The sequence below is a fragment of the Musa acuminata genome, chromosome BXJ3-8 (assembly GCF_036884655.1).
Source record: "Musa acuminata AAA Group cultivar baxijiao chromosome BXJ3-8, Cavendish_Baxijiao_AAA, whole genome shotgun sequence".
NCBI classification, from domain to species: domain Eukaryota; kingdom Viridiplantae; phylum Streptophyta; class Magnoliopsida; order Zingiberales; family Musaceae; genus Musa; species Musa acuminata.
This window is the reverse complement of record NC_088356.1, coordinates 3,471,012-3,488,299: the sequence shown is the minus strand read 5'-3', so window position 1 is coordinate 3,488,299 and position 17,288 is coordinate 3,471,012. Positions and strand designations below refer to the sequence as shown.

At 39.9% G+C, this 17,288-nt stretch overlaps 4 protein-coding genes across 5 annotated transcripts; all 4 read right to left on the bottom strand.

Moving 5' to 3' along the window:
* Positions 1-126: 126 nt before the first annotated feature.
* On the bottom strand, positions 127-1,463 carry LOC135581901 (nuclear transcription factor Y subunit B-10-like). Of its 2 annotated transcripts, XM_065165553.1 has the most exons (2): positions 935-1,463; positions 127-834 (listed from the first exon to the last, which is right to left on the bottom strand). In XM_065165553.1, the coding sequence occupies exon 2, from the start codon at positions 728-730 to the stop codon at positions 290-292; it is 441 nt and encodes a 146-aa protein (XP_065021625.1). In that variant the 5' UTR covers positions 731-834; positions 935-1,463; the 3' UTR covers positions 127-289. The 2 variants fall into 2 exon arrangements, with proteins under 2 accessions (XP_065021625.1, XP_065021624.1); XM_065165552.1 differs by having other exon boundaries at positions 127-1,463.
* A 347-nt stretch (positions 1,464-1,810) lies between these two features.
* On the bottom strand, positions 1,811-6,520 carry LOC135646225 (glucose-6-phosphate 1-dehydrogenase, chloroplastic-like). The gene is made up of 10 exons (XM_065165551.1): positions 6,226-6,520; positions 5,617-5,765; positions 5,335-5,429; positions 4,968-5,082; positions 3,830-4,035; positions 3,492-3,641; positions 3,290-3,410; positions 2,987-3,216; positions 2,699-2,899; positions 1,811-2,264 (listed from the first exon to the last, which is right to left on the bottom strand). The coding sequence occupies exons 1-10, from the start codon at positions 6,425-6,427 to the stop codon at positions 2,012-2,014; spliced, it is 1,722 nt and encodes a 573-aa protein (XP_065021623.1). The 5' UTR covers positions 6,428-6,520; the 3' UTR covers positions 1,811-2,011.
* A 516-nt stretch (positions 6,521-7,036) lies between these two features.
* Positions 7,037-8,406, bottom strand: LOC103993795 (mediator of RNA polymerase II transcription subunit 32). The gene is made up of 2 exons (XM_009413986.3): positions 7,822-8,406; positions 7,037-7,328 (listed from the first exon to the last, which is right to left on the bottom strand). The coding sequence occupies exon 1, from the start codon at positions 8,278-8,280 to the stop codon at positions 7,822-7,824; it is 459 nt and encodes a 152-aa protein (XP_009412261.2). The 5' UTR covers positions 8,281-8,406; the 3' UTR covers positions 7,037-7,328.
* Positions 8,407-8,836: 430 nt separating this feature from the next.
* LOC103993796 (ATP-dependent Clp protease proteolytic subunit 6, chloroplastic) lies at positions 8,837-15,380 on the bottom strand. Its single transcript, XM_009413987.3, has 9 exons — positions 15,240-15,380; positions 15,116-15,153; positions 14,482-14,545; positions 11,626-11,830; positions 11,413-11,478; positions 9,943-10,083; positions 9,774-9,827; positions 9,343-9,435; positions 8,837-9,228 (listed from the first exon to the last, which is right to left on the bottom strand). The coding sequence occupies exons 1-9, from the start codon at positions 15,329-15,331 to the stop codon at positions 9,181-9,183; spliced, it is 801 nt and encodes a 266-aa protein (XP_009412262.1). The 5' UTR covers positions 15,332-15,380; the 3' UTR covers positions 8,837-9,180.
* Between the last annotated feature and the right edge of the window lie 1,908 nt (positions 15,381-17,288).

Here is a 17,288-nt window from a genome sequence, read left to right as displayed (position 1 = left end):
TAAGCACAATATGACTGACATTTGCAGTTCACAGCAGTAATGTGATGCTGAGAGAATGAAAGAGAGAGGCGAAGGATACTTTCGAGGATGATAAGCTCGTCATGATCATAGTCTGCTAACAAGTCATCAAGTATAAGTCTATGCATATCCAATCATAATTCCAGGTATTATACAGCTATTACCCTTCAATTGTGCTCTCAAGAGGAACACTGTACTTAACACAGAGGCTGCTGAAGGCAAGAACTGGAACAAGTTGTTGCAGAGAGAGAGAGATAGAGAGAGGAATGGATCATACCCTGCCTTGCCTTCCAAACCCTGCCGAAGAGCTCCCACCGGCGCCGCCGGCTGAGCTGCCCTTTCCCCCCATCGACATCTGATGGTGATACGACGTGGCCGAAGTCGGGGAACCGTACATCGCACCGCCGCCGCCGTACATCCCCACACCGGCGCCGCCGGCTTCCTTGTGCGAGCCCGACGAGGCCCCCATCTTCTCGCCTTCCATCTCCCGGAACCGCTGCAGGTAGACCTTGAGGGGCTCGACGTAGTCCTCGAAGCCGAGGGTGGTCATGGCCCAGAGGAGGTCATCGCCGTTGATGGTCTTGCGCTTCTCCCGCTGGCACTTGTCGGAGGCCTCCCCGGTGACGAAGCTGATGAACTCGGAGACGCACTCCTGCACCGTCTCCTTGGCGTCCTTGGAGATCTTGGCGTTGGCGGGGAGGGCCTTCTTCATGATCCTGCTCACGTTAGCGATCGGCAGGAAGCGGTCTTGCTCCCGAGGCGACGAGAACTCGCCGCCGCTCCCCGCCGCGTTGTTCGGTCCACCGGACTCGTTATCTGAGTCCACCATCAATCAAGATCGTAACTCGATCCAAAAATTCAAGCTTTGCTAAGCGAGAGTCAAAAGGGAGAAATAAAGGATCTTAAGCGGTCTTACGCTACAAACAACTCCAGAACAAAGGATTCGGGATTGTTCGCAACAAGATCCTTTCTTTACATGGAATTTCTACGATTCGAACAAAACTTGGAGAATTCGAAGGATTCGTGGATGAGAACTACGGGCTTCCAAGCTGTTCGAGAGCGGAAAGATTATGGATCTAAATCTATGAAAAGCAAGAGACTATCTTTCGGGATCTACAGCGATAAATCGAGAAGGAATGGGAAGAAGAACAAGATCTGAACCCTCATGAAGAATTCGAACCGCCCAGCCCTCCCAAAAGGGCTACAAACAAGAAATTCCAAAACGGACAAACACAAACCGGGGAAAAAGGGAAAGGTTTCTCGAGTAGAACACGAGAAAGTAGAAGCCGTCAGAGGAAAGCTAAGCAGCCGTCAGAACCCTGATGAACCCCATGGATGGATGGGTGGATCGATTAGGATTCGTCGTCGCCGGAGGAGAACGGAGCCGAGGAAAGCGAGAGAGGGAGCGAGTGGGGAACACGAGACGGATGAAGGTGGAGTGGTCGGGGCCGTTGGATCTTTGCCCTAATAACGCATCGAGTGCGGCACGTGGGAGGACGTGGGCCGTCTGTTTCACGATAAGATGGGCCCAAGTGGTGCTTTCTGGGCCATCGATGTCGCCCACGTGCCGGTGATCGTCACCGCTCACGAAGAGTGGGCCCCACTTGAGTGTTCTTTTTTCCCTTCAAATCACTATCACGAAGCGTCAGCGTGACGCCGTTATATATATATATATATATAATTATAAAAGTACACTATATAGGACGGTTGCATATGTATGTGTGTGTTATATACAATGCTTATAACACTGATGGGTCGAATTAATGGTCAACTGATCAAGCAAATACGACTCTTGATGCAGCACCACTCAAGTAATTTTTCTTTGAGATTCGTGTGTGATGGATGGGTGGTGCAGCGGGGTCTCCCTGCATATATGTATCAAGAAACAATGTATGCCATCTCCTCCGACTCGTAACAGAGAGAGAGAGAGAGAGAGAGAGAGGAGGAGGAGGAGGAAAGAGAAGGGTAGATGACTGAAGGTCATCAGCTTGTTCTAGGAGTACTGGCTGCTGAGATCTCCCCACCGCACGTTGTACTTGGCGGCAAGGTAATGTGCCCCAACTGGTCCTCGGCTGCCGTAAGGATAAAGCTCCGGCGCGATCCTCTTGTCCTCCAGCTCCTTCAGCACCGGGGTGAAGAGCGCCCATGCCGCGTCCAGCTCGTCGCTTCTGATGAAGAGCCGTCGCTCGCCTTCGATCGCGTCCAGTAGCAGCCTCTCGTATGCATCAGGGATCTCTCTAGGGTACCTGCATCGTCACCAAATCACCCTGAATCAGCAGTCTCCATGTTTCCTGCCTCCACCCAAGGTAATCTCATATCACATCTCTCGAAGATACACTGGTCATTGATCATCATGTGGAAGCAATCAGTTTTCCAATGGGTCAAAGATAGATAGATCTCTCTCACAAATCATCATGTATCTTGAATCAATGTTTATGGATCTTGCGTCAACAAAATATGTGAACGACAATTAGAAATCTCATCCACTTTACCAATCTGCATTGGCAAAGACAGGTTATATATGGGTGACAACTAGAAATCTCGTTATCAGATTAACATAGCTTTTGTTCTACTCTTTTGATTCGTCTCTTCACTGATCTGTTAATGTTATAGACCAGTCACCGATCATCATGTGAAACGTAAAGCAAATACCTTTGATAATTTGATGGTGAATTCATACCTCGATGCATACAGGAGATTCAGATTGCTACTATCCAATCTCATGCTCAACCCAGGGATCTTATTGTTTATCTTCAGATATATGGCTTCATCGGGTTGTACACGGATCACCAGCTCATTAGTTGCTTTATCCAAGTCGGTCCCAAAATTTCGCTTGTACAAATTACCAGGAACGTGCCTGAACTGAACCCTAATCTCTGCTCTGCAATCTCAACCGAGTTACCTTTTCTCGATCACCAAGCTAACAGAGAAGATAAATGACCTCAAATGCAGAAAAAGGAGATGGTACCGTCTGGTATTCAAGGCTTTTCCAGCTTTCATCAAGAATGGCACACCGTCCCATCTAGCATTGTCGATAAAGAGGGCTGCTGCTGCAAATGTTGGTGTGAGACTGCCTTTTGGCACTGTCGGGTCATCTATATAGGCAGGCAAAGATCTTCCACCTCTCGTATGACCCTTGTATTGTCCGACCACAACATCATCGAGTTGTAGAGTCCTCATTGACCGTAGAACTTTCACCTACAGAGAAACATGTAAGATTTAAGCAAGGAACTTAATTGATGTTGGATGATGACAAGCAAATCTTTAGCACCTTTTCGTTTCGGATATCCTCTGCATCTAAGCTAACAGGGGTTTCCATGGCAAATAAAGCTAATATTTGTACAAGATGATTTTGCATTATGTCACGGATGATTCCGTAGTTGTCGAAGTATCTGCAGACAAGAATGAAAACATCAACCGAAATGCAGATCTAATCGAAGTTACCTAGAGTGAACTAGAGACGAAAGACGAACCCGCCACGGCCCTCTGTTCCAAAGTCCTCGGAGAATATGAGCTGCACATTCCTGATGAACTTCCGGGACCACAAAGGCTCAAAAACAAGGTTGGAGAAACGAAGAACTGAAAGATTCTCAACGAGTTCCTTTCCCAAATAATGGTCAATCCTACGAGTGGAAAGAGCAGCTGATGAGAGAAGTTGGAACTTCGATCTTAAGCTATACAAACTAACCCATTTCTTTATTGAAAGATGAGGTAGAAACAGTCATCTTCTACTGATCTGAGCACAAATTTATGCAGATAGGAAGGTGGGGAAAAAAAAAATCAAAATCAAAGGTTGCTTTGCATGACAAACCTGAAAATTTGGTCCTCGGTCAGGTGTTGCTTAAGAGAACGTGTGAGGTCTCCAGAAGATTGAGAGTCACGACCAAATGGCTTTTCGACAATTACTCTGGTCCAGCCAGTTGGAGAAGACGCAGTACGGCTAGCACATCTCACCACATCAACAAATATGTTTGGAGGAATCGAAAGATAAAACAATCTATTTGCCGACTTCCCCACCTGTAAGCTTAAAATCATATTTATAGGAAAAACTTAGCATCTTCCAGTTTACTAATTCACAAAAAGAATAGTGCTTCATAAAATCAATTAGAAAGTAGGTTGGCATGCTAAGATTCTGAATAGCTGGACCAATAATTCAAAATCTCATTAATAGCCAATTCTGGTGAACTTTCACTTAACGATACATGTGCCGTGCATTGCCTGACTCATCATTGTCGTAGGAAAAATCCTCCCAATCAATTTGGTGAGTCATCCACACAATATCTCATTTACCTAGAATAAAGAAATCTCCGTAATCTCATTACTGAGGAACCCCGATTGTTTAGACTACGGAAAATGGCTGAAGCACCCGATTGTACATCACAAGATATATTGAAATGCTTCAATTTGTCTATGCAGTAGAAATGCATTTTGGCTATGTTACATGAATTGTTGATCAAAATATTTTCACTATAAGAATGACCAATAAGGTTTCCCCTTGATCTCTCCCTTCCTACTGCATAACCTTCCTTTTCCACCATATAAAGTCTCCCACAACACCAATTTGAACATCACATTCTATGGCATTAATACGAGCTAACCAAATGTTAATCTTTAACACCTTACATTGTCTGGCATTATTTCTGTGTTCTTTATCATGACTTCGAGGACATTGTAATCTTGCTTAACAAGGATTAGGTCACCTAGGATTATGTTGTCTACATGGGATTTCTTAAGGTATGACCCTTCAAAAGTGGAACATTAGTTGTTGTATCTGTTGTCAAACAGGCATAAAGCCTTCTATCACATCAGTCTTAAGTTTAATTATATCAGCGCATACTGTATTATGTATAAACCAATGAATGTATACAACTGCAACTAATGAATAAAGTTTGAGCCAATTGGAATGTGGAAGAAGAACAAGTGAAAGAGAACAGAATGTATTAACTAACCTCTTTGTCTTTAAGCTTCCTGTCTAGCTCGAGAAAGTTCTCCGACGAACTGTACTGCCCTGAATGGTAGAAACACCTCTGCAAAAATTGTTCCATCTTGTCACCACAGTTTTCCCTATAAAAATGTTCAAAAAAGAGGTATAAAAATCATTCGCTGCTTGATAAACAAGATTCATCCAAAAGGTTAGACTAGTAAAGAAATTTCATGAATATATTAGGCAACTACATCATCAGAATTATATAAAGTGTCACTTGTTCAATCGATGAACTTAAGCGTCAAAAGCAAATAGGAAAAGCAATTTCCAGAATACAGGACCAAGAACAATGAATCATGCAGGTAGTGTGGCATAGTTATCAAAGGTATTACCTTTTGTCAATTCTGCAGGTCAGAGTCTTGCCGATCATATTCCTCAGCTCTTCATCGGTTAGTTGAGTTCGAGCATAGCCAAAAACAGTAAAGTGCTGCATCAAAAGTACAAATAAACCATGGTGATTTCTTACTCAGGTCTTAAGTTGCTTCAAGAAAAGCATAAACAAAGCTTGCAGATGAAGTCAAACCAACAGATTAGAGACATAGACTGGCCTTTGGAAATTTTTGAAAAAAGTGATGCTAAAGAAATTAGCAACAAAATAAGAATATAAATCAAACCTTTGGAAGACAATCTTCGTAAAAGAGAGCAAAGAGGGCTGGAAAGATCTTCTTCTTGGCAAGGTCTCCGGAAGCCCCAACAACAGTAATACTCACTGTACTGTCAATTTGGTCTTCTTTGGCTTTAGAATGATCGATATATGGCTCTTCTGCGGAATAATTTTCAGTTAAAGCTACTTCATGTCAAATAAATGAAAATAACAACCACATTATCCATGTGTGGTGAACTCAAGAATCAAGAACCGTAAAATCTTGTTTGTGTCAACTAAGCGTTATAACGCAATATTAGCGTCTTCAAGGTTTCTGCCACTCAAATCGAATCAGATTCTCATACCACGATCCCGCATTACACCATAATTCACAGAACAAATAAGGAAGTAACTAGTGATTGTTTATGTCAATATGTCAATTCTTCCTACCCGGCTGTTCTGATCTAACTCACAATGTGTGTTTCAGACCTCACCAAACAAAGCTACAATCGCCGAGGGACGATTAACTCGTTTCCGCACCCTAAAATTATTCAGTAGCGCATGAACTTGCCATAAGAAACACAAATGAAGAACACAAGAAACAATTGGGATCGGATAGGGGGCGGGGGGGAGGATTCACCTTTCTGGGAGGAAACTACATTGAGAGGGTACCCATTGGAGGATTTCATCTGGAAACCCCACTTTCTGATCGCTTCGTGTCCAGCAAGAAGAGAAGGGACTGAGGCAGGCCACACCTTGTTCTTTCTTGCGAGGGTTCGGTAGTAGTCGACAGAAGAGGGCGCGGAGGCGCAGGTCCGATGACAACGGAAGCAGACAGCCATTTGAGTGAGGAGGAGGAAGCGGAGGGAGGGAGATATTTGAGCCACCCACCCACCCTTTGAGTTGTTGAGGTCCACACGAATAAGAAGAGGCCACCTTTGATGCCCTCCTTTTAATCTTTATGAAAGCTCGTGTGGTTTGACATAAATAAACATCTATTTGGATGTATGGCTCCTTTTTCTTTAATTAATTGTTTTTTCTATTATATTAAATTATATATCATATGTCTTTATAAGGATTCAAATATGAAATTAATATTTATTATTATTAACTTTAAATTAAAATTTATACTCAACAAAATTATTATTTAGATAAATAATCATATCGATGTATTGCAAAGACAAAACATATGAAATTATGTTGCAATGACTGACATGTTTTCAGAAGTATAATTTTTGGCATATCATTTGCTAGTTGCATATTAAAATTGAAATGATTAAGCATCTTTGCTGGATACCCAAATTGGATGAATTGCTTTAGTGGATTAGCACACATGCATTCTTTTAAGGAAGAAGCTATTTATGAGTCAGACAAGAATGTGATGAAGTTATCATTTTCCACTATCAACTTCCCCTTCATGGGGAGGGGAACTTTCATTGTTGGTCTAAAACTGACAACAGGAAAAAAGATGGCCACACTATCTATCATATATGTCTTGACAATGATGAACATAGGCACCAAAATACTGTGACTGCAACAAAAGCAAGTACATAGGCACCAAACCCATAAGAATGTTTCGACCCACTTTGCATTTGGGATTCAACCAGCACTGGATCAATGTTGCTTGTGATTGGAGTGGCTCGATCTTTACTACAATTAACTACGAACACAATATGCACAATACCAAGAGCATGTTCATGAGGACCATATGGTGTTTGTTACTCCAGGAAACACCACCATACTCTGCAAAAAAGACATGGGAATCAAGAGGGACTGGTAAGACTCGTTGCAGTAGAATTTGAATGCCAAGAACACAATGAAAATTTATGAGTCAGGGCATCAAATTTTGATTCATCAGAAAGAAAGCATGTTCTACATGTTCTACACTAGCCCTAGCATCGATCGACAAACCAGCAATAATGCAGTTGGTATCATGTCTCCAAGAACGCATTTTTGTCTCTCTTTCTCAGGCTTATAAAGTAGAATGTATCATGTCTTTATGTCATGAGTTCCAAAATGCTGTGTCAAGAAATTGCTGAAATGTGCTGCAGCAAACTCATTCTTGATTTGTTTTCTCAGTGTTGAAGATAGGAACTTGGACAGACTATTTCGGAAAGTATAAGCGTCACACAGTTAGACCCCCCGGATCACAGCATAAGGCCAATGGGGATCGCAATTGCACAGACTATTCTCGATTAGGGTTGCAAAGGAACGTGTAACGATGGATCGTGCGTACCTATTGGCCGGCGTCCTCGGGGGACCTGGCATCGAAGGGGGCGGAGGCGTGAGAATGGGCCGCAGCAGAAGCGGAAGCGGTGGCGGAAGCGGCTCCCGAGCCGTGCTGGAGTTCGATGACGAGCCACCGCACGGCCTTGCTCATCTGCTCGAGCCGGACGGCGCTGATAGGCGGGATCCCGGGGGCTGCGTCAGGGTGCCCGGGCTGCAAGCAGGAGGCGCCGGTAGCCTCGTCGACGAGGCACTCGGAGCCGATGCGTTGCTTCATGGACTCGATGAACGCCTCGGCCTCGTCGCAGGCGACGCGGAACATCTCCCACCGCTGCTTGAAGGCCTCGAGGGCGACGCCGGTGGCGGGCGCCGTCCGTCCGTCGGATTGCTCCTTGGCCTCCATTACGGCCTCCGCCGCCAAGACGAACGCGTCGTATGCTGCACTCAGCGACTCCACTTTGCTCTCCATCAGCTCTGCCCGATGCGTCGTCGTCGTCGATCAAAGAGAAGGGGTCAAACAGATGAGTATAAATAGAATCGATCGAGCAATCTACGCCGTTGATAAATGTCGGCGATCACGCACAGATCTCAAAGCAGTCACGGGTTACGACTTGCTTTGAACGTCGTGCGTAGGATCACCACAGATCATCAACCATACATGGGAACCAAATGGCAGAAGACATACAGTACGAGAATCTGAAATCACTGAGATCTTCATCCCCAGGTTCATAGATTTACTCAGCCATCTTAATCACAAGTTGCTTTGGAATCCATGCAAAGGATCACCAAAGATCATCAACAAGACCTGGGAACCAAATGGCAGAGGACACACAACAAAAGGCATTCAACACGGTTCAAGAATCTGAAAACATTGAGATATTCATCTCCAGGATCAGATTTACTCATCCATCTTAATCACAAGTTGCTTTGGAATCCGTGCATAGGATCACCAAAGATCATCAACGAGACCTGGGCACCAAATGGCAGAGGACACAACAAAAGGCATTCAACACAGTTCAAGAATCTGAAAACACTGAGATCTTCATCTCCAGGGTCAATGGATATACTCATCCATCTTAAGCACAAGTGGTAGCTTTAATAAGTAATCAGAACATACTATTGAAACAAATGTGAAGAACATCAAAACAAATAACCACAGATAGGTGAGTCAACCATGAGGTTCCCTGCTATGGAAGTTTTCAGGATCATCAATTAAAAAGATCTTAACATGCATTAAAACATCAAAGCATGATTCCTGCACATTTTCCCTTGCTCATCAATGGCTTTCATCTTTTAAACCATTCTGGCTAACTTGACCGTAAATAATGAGCATCCATGAAGATGGGGTTATCAGCAACATATGATCTTGCTAATATTCTGTTTCCAAGATCCCATCAATAAGACCAAACTCTAAGGCCTGAAAAAGTAGAATAGAATAGCTAGAATATCCAACTATGAAGTACAAGACACTGATCTAATATCAAAAGATGATGCTTGGCACTCTTAAAATAAGAAAAAAATTGAATATTACCTCAGAGGCAGAGAAGAATCGATCCCTATCAGTGTACTGTTGTATTTTCTCCAGAGGTTGACCAGTAAAAGCAGCATACATTTTGTCAATTTTCTGCAAATAATATAAAGCACATTTGATTTTGATGCTTTGATCAAAACGAAGGGGGAAATTACTTGGTTATTGGTGTTATTTCCTATATCTGTTTTTGATGGCCTAAGTAGTTAGCTTGGTTTAGAACATTATTCTCCACTTCAATCCTCTTAACATTTGATCCATCATACTCCTCAAAATTAAGTGGAACCCAAAATGCAATAATGTAGATCATTCCTTTCAGTCCTGTGAGACTCATGGATTTGTAGACCAACTGGACTTCTCATAAGTTTCAACTCCAAAAGGGAGGGGGAAAGTTTCTACAAAATTGCAACATGCCATTGAAAATAGAAACTCACATGTCGCGACTGAACAGCTTCATTTACTTGACGCCTAACATCCTCCACATGACCCTGTATGTATGCACATGCACAATTTAGGTAATAATAAGAGAGGCAATATCACTGATCATAATAAGCATCAACGATTTCCTCGGTGCACTATACTATAAATCATAATAATCCATACCCCACATCCACTTTGGGGTTGATGTATCATAATGCGAGCATTAGGCATAGCATAACGCATCCCCTTTTCTCCACCAGCAAGAAGAAGCGCACCCTGGCTAGCAGCTACTCCAAAGCATACGGTTCCCACCTTCGGCTTTATCTGGTTATTTACAAAAAAAGAAACAACCATAAATTTACAATAATCAATGGTCACAGAACACCTTTTGGATAATCATTTTTCTTCCTGGAAATTTTTCAGGATTAAACTCTCAAGATAATGATCAAAATTAGCTCAGGAACAATTTACTCTACCAACATATACTCATATGAAAAATGGTAAGCCTGAACAAGATGATCATTACTATCTGAAAATTAGGATGATACTTTTGAATGTCTTGTAAAGTGCAACAAGATATTTGACTTTGCATTGGCAGTTTTGCAGACTAGAAACAGAAACATCACAGAATAACAAGAAAGATCTTCTGGTACCAAATCCATCTGTAATAGGCCCACGGAATCTGATAAAGGAAAATCAGACTTCACCTCGAAGTGTTTTGGCAAGCATTGGGAAAGTGAAAGAGCAATACAACAAAAGTGGAGACAAACCTTTTTGTCCCTGCCCTTATAGAGAGTAGGTGTCCGAGAGATGGGGAACTTAAAAATGGGAAGTCATCCTCATCTTGCAGTCTAAGTGAGTACTTTGATGACTCAAAAATTGAGCATGATTGTGTCTGAGCACTAATGTAGGACTTGGTTAAGAATGCATGAAACTTTTTAAAACTGTAAGTTAACGAGGACAGGCTTGACTAAGAAGGATAAGAAAAGGAAGTATACATGACAAGAGTAGTACATGACTGATTTTTTGGTACGAACATAATTGTTGTTATTGCCAATAGATAATTAAGAAAAGGTTCTCAATGATGAATATTGTATCTTGAATATCAGATGTGCTATACAGAAAGTTCTTTTTGTTATTAAATGCATCATTCTTGATTTCTTGGAGACTATGGCTCTAAAGTTCTTTCAGCATGAAACATATCTTCAATCTTAAATCTTGTTTGATTACACCACACGGATATTAAATCATATCTAAACATATCCTTTCTTGGTTTCCTAGGATGCTATATGTGATTCCTTTCTCACTTGCTAGGCCCCTCTAACTAAAGATGATTTATTCACTCAGAAGTTTACCCACATTTACCAGTATATTTGTTACTTGTGCAGATGTAAGAATAATATCAAACCATTTTTCTCCAGAGCTAAGAAGAGAAAAATAAATTTCTACATCATATTCTGATAAAAGCATTACCTACATCAGTCCTGGTAGGAAGGAAAATGATGTAGTCTTCAATAAGAAGTTTTTTTCCTTAAAAAGAAAATTGATGATCCCCAAAATCAACAATTTGCTCGAAAGAACTTTTTCTGAACGACGATAATGTAACAGCAGTAAACTGACTGATATAAAAATCCCACAATTTTAATAACTTACCCATGACATACAATCATAAATTGCCAAGACTGAGTAGGTACTTCCACCAGGGCAGTTAACATAGATCTGGAAAGGGAAGGGTACTTAGTCATTAGAGAAGAGGAAGATTACAACACCAGAGAGAATATCAAAAGAATCATGAAGCAGCGATGGTCCACCCAATGCATTTACAACTTTGAGCAATATACTACCAAATTTTAAACTATTACTTACCAGAATATCAGCATCTTCATCAACAGTAGCAAGCGTCACAAGTTGCGAAATAACTCGTTGTGCCACTTGCGAGTTAACAGGTTGTCCTATGAAGATTATGCGGTTGCGAAATAATATGGAGGAAAGATCTAAAGGTCCTCCTGGCGTCATGACAGCAGGCATTATAGGTGGATTTCCTTGTTTTGCTTCTATGACTGCATCATGCCTACAAGAAGGCAGAAGTCTACAATTGACAGAAATTCCACAAAAGTAGAGATAGTACTGAAAGATCTTCTTAAAGAACTTACAATAGAAAATTGTCATTTTTCTTGATAGTGAAGAGTGAACAAGATATGAGATGGCAATAGTTACTAATTGAGCCTGCCTACTTTGTTAGAGGAAATAATGGAACAACATCAAAGACTAAAGAATTTACAAATAATTTTCTGGATTTTGCTAGATAAGTGGAATAGCTTTATTGCTGCATAAATGCACGAGGAACATCCACCAGAAGTGGCGAAAGGTAGGTGATACTCACATTTAGATCTATTATCTTCCAAAAACCTAGTCTAGGGAGCAGATATAGTAGACTCATGACCTGCATCGGCTGGAGCCTCGTGCAATTGGTACGCCCTTTTGGAGTTTCTTAAATCCAAGGAAGATAATCTACCATCATCAACAATCTTAAAGTCTAAATGATTTACAATTTTCATGAATACTGCACACAAATATTCAATTGTTGCTTAAAGTTCACAGGCAAAAACATTACAATATGAGAGCTCTCATCTATTAGCAAGAACCACATTTCCATATGTATTTTTTTATTCTTGATTGACACAACAAGGATAACTACAATCTGATAATATGACAATTACCTAACCAACAATCATAAGACATAGGAGATTCAAACTAAAAAGTTAGTAAGACGATACTATTAGTCACCATTCACAACCACTAACAATCTGATGACAACTTACACTATCATGGCAATGGAAAAAGGATTACTATTCCACTTTTTTCAGTTGTTAAAACTCAAACTGTTCTAATTCAATGGAAGTTGTTATCTGTGATCTTGCATGGTGATCAAAGCTACAACAAAAGGTTCATGCTTCCATTTCTGATCGTAATGCAAGGTGAGCTACAGAACATGAAAATATTAAAGCCAAAAATTACCTTCCAAAAACATCAACTAGATGAACTTGTTGAAGTGATTTTCTATATGCCGTTGCCCAAAGAACAAAGACATGGCAAATGTTCCTGTGAATTTTCAACAATAACAAGGAAGAGCCTCATGTTTAAGTATGATCGAGGCAACAGAACCATTTTCTGTTATAAAGTAACTACAAGTTAATGCAAACCTGACCAGGCCGGCCAACCTAAGATGCTGAACAATCCATATTTGGACAATTTGGGACAATTGGCATTATCACAACGGGTCCAGCCAAAAAGGATGACTGGTGATAGTATGGCAGCCATATCGGCGTCTGATCATGCCTATTATAATCCGGAGATGTTGCTGACTAAAGAGGGAAGCTTTGGCAAGGATATGAGAAAAGCAACAGAGACCCCTATGTTGATTAGGATAGGAAGGTTTTATATTTCAAGCAGGACTGCAGTCTACTGCAATTTTGACAATAGACTCCAGGATAGCAGTCCTATCTCAACTAAGATTTGACTGAGAAATAGAGGTTATAGAGGGAATAGGATCTGTTACAAAGACCAACCAGCCACTGATCTCTTGATAAAGCAGGCCCAGACAGTTCAGAAGCAGACATCTCAGTCCTATTTGATATCAACCCAGTCCAGGGTTTCGATGAAGCTGATTCCAGCTGCCTGAAGCCCAATTACAGGCTGCCAACCCATACAAACCCCAACAAGGAATAGCAGGAAAACAGCAATAGAACTAGAATAACAGTCTCTTATAATTATTTTAGCAATTATCATATGTAATTTCGAATTAATTGATTCTAGTTTTTAATTCTTGATATAGATTAGGACTTCTTGGTGCCAGTAGCCTTATAGATATAAAATATTGCAAGGGCTCAAGGAACATCCTTGGTTTTTTCTATTTCCATTTATGTAATGAAATTAGATTGCTTTGTTGTTAGCTATCAAGAGGCTTTCTGATAGGAAGTGTTATTTCTTCTTGAAGTAATCAGGTTTCATGTTTCCATATACCAATTCCTGACTGTCAACTCGCCAATACATATGATGCTACAAGATTGTGCATTGTAGAAACCCTTCCAGATGCATCATCAATACATCAAGCTAGCCTGCTCACATTGCCCACCTATCAAACTTACAAATAAACCAAATTCGATAAACTACCAGCACAGAACTCAGCCTTCTCTGGATGCCAATAGTTGTATTGTGATATGCCCCTAAAGATCCTCCAAAGATTTTCCATGAGAATTACCTGTCTGGTACTTCTTCTAGTGCATGATCTTTTTTCCCATATATCAAATTTCCAGGGACCAAATTTTCTCTATTTATCCTTTATACAGCATCTAAAAGTCAACATCTGCATGACCTATTGTGTTTGTCAAGTAACCCTTTGCCTAATCAACAACGGACCAGTAGAGGGGTAATGTTATCCAGTCATCACCTCCACCCATAGCAGGATTTATTGTTCCAGAGACATGGATCCTGAGAAACACCTGGAATTGGTAACATTCACTGTGTTGATGCTTAGATATTGGAATGAGATGGTGAAGAAGCAAAATCCAATCTGAGTGTCATCATGTCAAAAGTAACTATATACTAACATGTCACTAGCATTTCTCTATGATAAATAGAAGAAGATCTAAATAAATAAGCACTGTCATCCGAGTTATACAAAAGAGCAACAGGAAAAAAGAAATAACGTGCTTAACGCACCTAAAAGAACGATGTTGAAGTTCGCTGAGCTTCAAAGACAAACTGTGAACCTGATTGTTCTTTCCTGCACACAAATTTGAGGAATAAATTGAAATATAAGCTCAATTGTTTCACTTTAGTACATCTACTATGACAAACAGGGACACCATCAACCATAGGAGCATGTGGCATCAAAATGGGCAGCAGCTCAGACAAAAAAGCTAAAGAAAATGATGCACTTCTTTTTAACTTGATATTTATCTGTGTGCTAACCAAGCAGGACATCTATTTCAACTCATCCAGTCTAGTCTGTCTTCCAATAAATCACAGCCAGTGAATTCTTAAATTTTGATCAAAGAATCTTAAAGCTGCAAATTTCCCCATTTTAACCCTTTTCTTGACGCTTGTACTGGAACTTCTTATCCATGAAAAACGAGAACCTCGGTAATTTATCTCACATGTTTGCACCAGCAAGCTCACAAGAAGCATGCTTTGTTTGCCCTATTAATCAAGTGGACTAAAAAGCATTACAAATCTTTCCTTTTTTTCCATCAAATCTAAAAGTTTTCGGTGCAAGCACGTATCTTTACCAAGAGAAAAAGAAATTAGCCATTCACTGGCTAGTTTTTCTGTTGAGATGGAGAGGAATGCTCACCGGGGACATCAAGCGAAGCATAGGGATGGAACATGTTTCTGGGAGCAGCAAGAGGCAATTAAGAACATTAGAGAGCAAAAGAGGAGAGATCGGAAACAGAGACAAAGGGGAGTGGAAATGGAACCTGGGAGGAGCCGGTTTGATGGAGCGGGAGCGGGCGGAGGAGGATGCGGCGGCTGCGAAGCCCAAGGGCGTGGAGATGGGTACCGAGGCCATTGTAATCGCCCCCCCGCTTGTTGCGAACCGAGTGACGAGACGAGAGGGACGAGAGATGATGATTATGACGACGGAGCTCCGACGGACCGGATCGAAGCGGGCTTTCGGCCCGAGTCCAATGAACCGTTCGATCCATGTGGGTCCTTCAAACAAGGACCGGCCCACGTAAAACCGAAGAATGCTATTACGGTTCACAACCTCTTACTATTGATAATCACTTTAAAAATAATAAAATATTTTTTTATTTTATTATTTCGAATGATCCCCTATTTTATCTTGCTCTATCGACATCATCATCATCGTCACCATCGATGATGTGACTTTGCACCCATCCATATCATGTTTTTGTGGAGAACTAAGAAGAAGAACAAAAGGAGGATGAAAAGGGAGAAAAAAAAATGAAAAAGGATAAAAAGGAGGAAGAAGATGATATATATATATATATATATATATATATATATATATATATATATATATATATATATATATATATAGGGATAGTTTAGGAATATTAAAAATCTTAAAATGATTTTATAAATAGTAAATAGGGTCGTAAATAGTGATATCTTTTTTTAACTTTTGTTGTATATTTATATTATTTTTAATATATAATTAATTTAAATAAAAACTATTTTCCAACAAATATTTATCTTTTTGGGCTTTTTCTCTATGCCTTTTTTTATTTTTTTTATTTCGTGCCTTCGGTTTTTTTCTAATACCCTAAATATTCTCGTCATTGTTTTATTTTTATCTCGTCATGCTCGTCTTTTGTTCTATTATGATGTTTCACCATCCTAAAATTTGGATGTTTTACTATACATCATGATTCGATATTGAGATTATAGTAAGATAGCACAAGAAGAATCAGATATGATGAAAATATTAAAAATATTAGAGAAAAACACCGGATCGACGGACATTTAAAATATTAGAGGAAAACTAGGACACCAAATAAGAAAATTAAAAATAATGGATAAAAAAGATTATAAAGATGTTTTTTTTCAAAAAAAAAAATTTAATTAGAAACTTACTATTTATATCCCCTTTAATAACATCGATAATCCCCTTATTATTCACAATCCCTTAAAAATAATAAAAAATTATTATTTATAATCTTTGTATAATTATATATATATATATATTTATTTTTTTATTTTTTCTCACAATCATCATCTCATGCTTGTTGTTGACATATGAGAACGAAAAACAAATAACAAAACCCCCCAAACTACGTTATATGACATCACTTGTCACGCTCTCTCCTTTGTGGAGAAAAAAAAATCGCCCATTAAAAGAAATATTTTAAAAATATTAAAAAATTTAAAAGAAGATTGTGAATAATAAAGTGGGTTTACAAATAATAATCTTATTTAAATATACTTTATATATTGACATAGTAATAATGAAGTATAGCCATATTTTATTTTTAAAATATTAAATATTTTAAACTTCATGCGATAAATTTATATATAATAATTTAATGAGAAGGTACCAAATCCACTTATTTTAAGAATTCATAATATCATTTGAATTTTATATCAATGGTTGAATGTCCATATACTCACCCGACTACACATAAATAAATAAATATATAAAATATTGATCCGATTGTGATTTAGGTGCACTTGTCGTCATCCTTAATCAAGGCTTTGCTCTTAAGCTCGGGTTCGGCGGGAAAGCAGGTTTGAAGTCTGAACGCACAATGGCTTGATGCGCTAGTTGGAGCTAAGATTTCCTGTTGATCCGCCGTTAGGTTGTTGACTCCGTGAGATCAAACGCCGTGATGCCAACAGACAAATCGCCGAGAAACCTTTAGCTAAAGACAAAACCAGTCCACGTCATACAAATATGCCTTCTAATTAAGTAATTATGCCCACAAAATGAACGGCTGAGATTAAGGAATCTAGCCTCTCATCGACGAGAACCGTCATTTTACGGTCCGGATCGACCTACAACG

Coding starts and splice junctions, on each gene's coding strand:
- LOC135646225 (XM_065165551.1), bottom strand. CDS start 6,427: ATGGCTGTCTGCTTCCGTTGTCATCGGACCTGCGCCTCCGCGCCCTCT. Junction 5,083..5,334: donor ACCTGCAGAATTGACAAAAG/GTAATACCTTTG, acceptor ACATTTTTATAG/GGAAAACTGTGGTGACAAGA. Junction 2,265..2,698: donor AATCTCCTGTATGCATCGAG/GTATGAATTCAC, acceptor GTGACGATGCAG/GTACCCTAGAGAGATCCCTG.
- LOC103993796 (XM_009413987.3), bottom strand. CDS start 15,331: ATGGCCTCGGTACCCATCTCCACGCCCTTGGGCTTCGCAGCCGCCGCA. Junction 11,831..14,481: donor CTTCAACATCGTTCTTTTAG/GTGCGTTAAGCA, acceptor GCCTTCTTGTAG/GCATGATGCAGTCATAGAAG. Junction 10,084..11,412: donor TTTATGATTGTATGTCATGG/GTAAGTTATTAA, acceptor GTAAATAACCAG/ATAAAGCCGAAGGTGGGAAC.
- LOC135581901 (XM_065165552.1), bottom strand. CDS start 847: ATGGTGGACTCAGATAACGAGTCCGGTGGACCGAACAACGCGGCGGGG.
- LOC103993795 (XM_009413986.3), bottom strand. CDS start 8,280: ATGGAGAGCAAAGTGGAGTCGCTGAGTGCAGCATACGACGCGTTCGTC.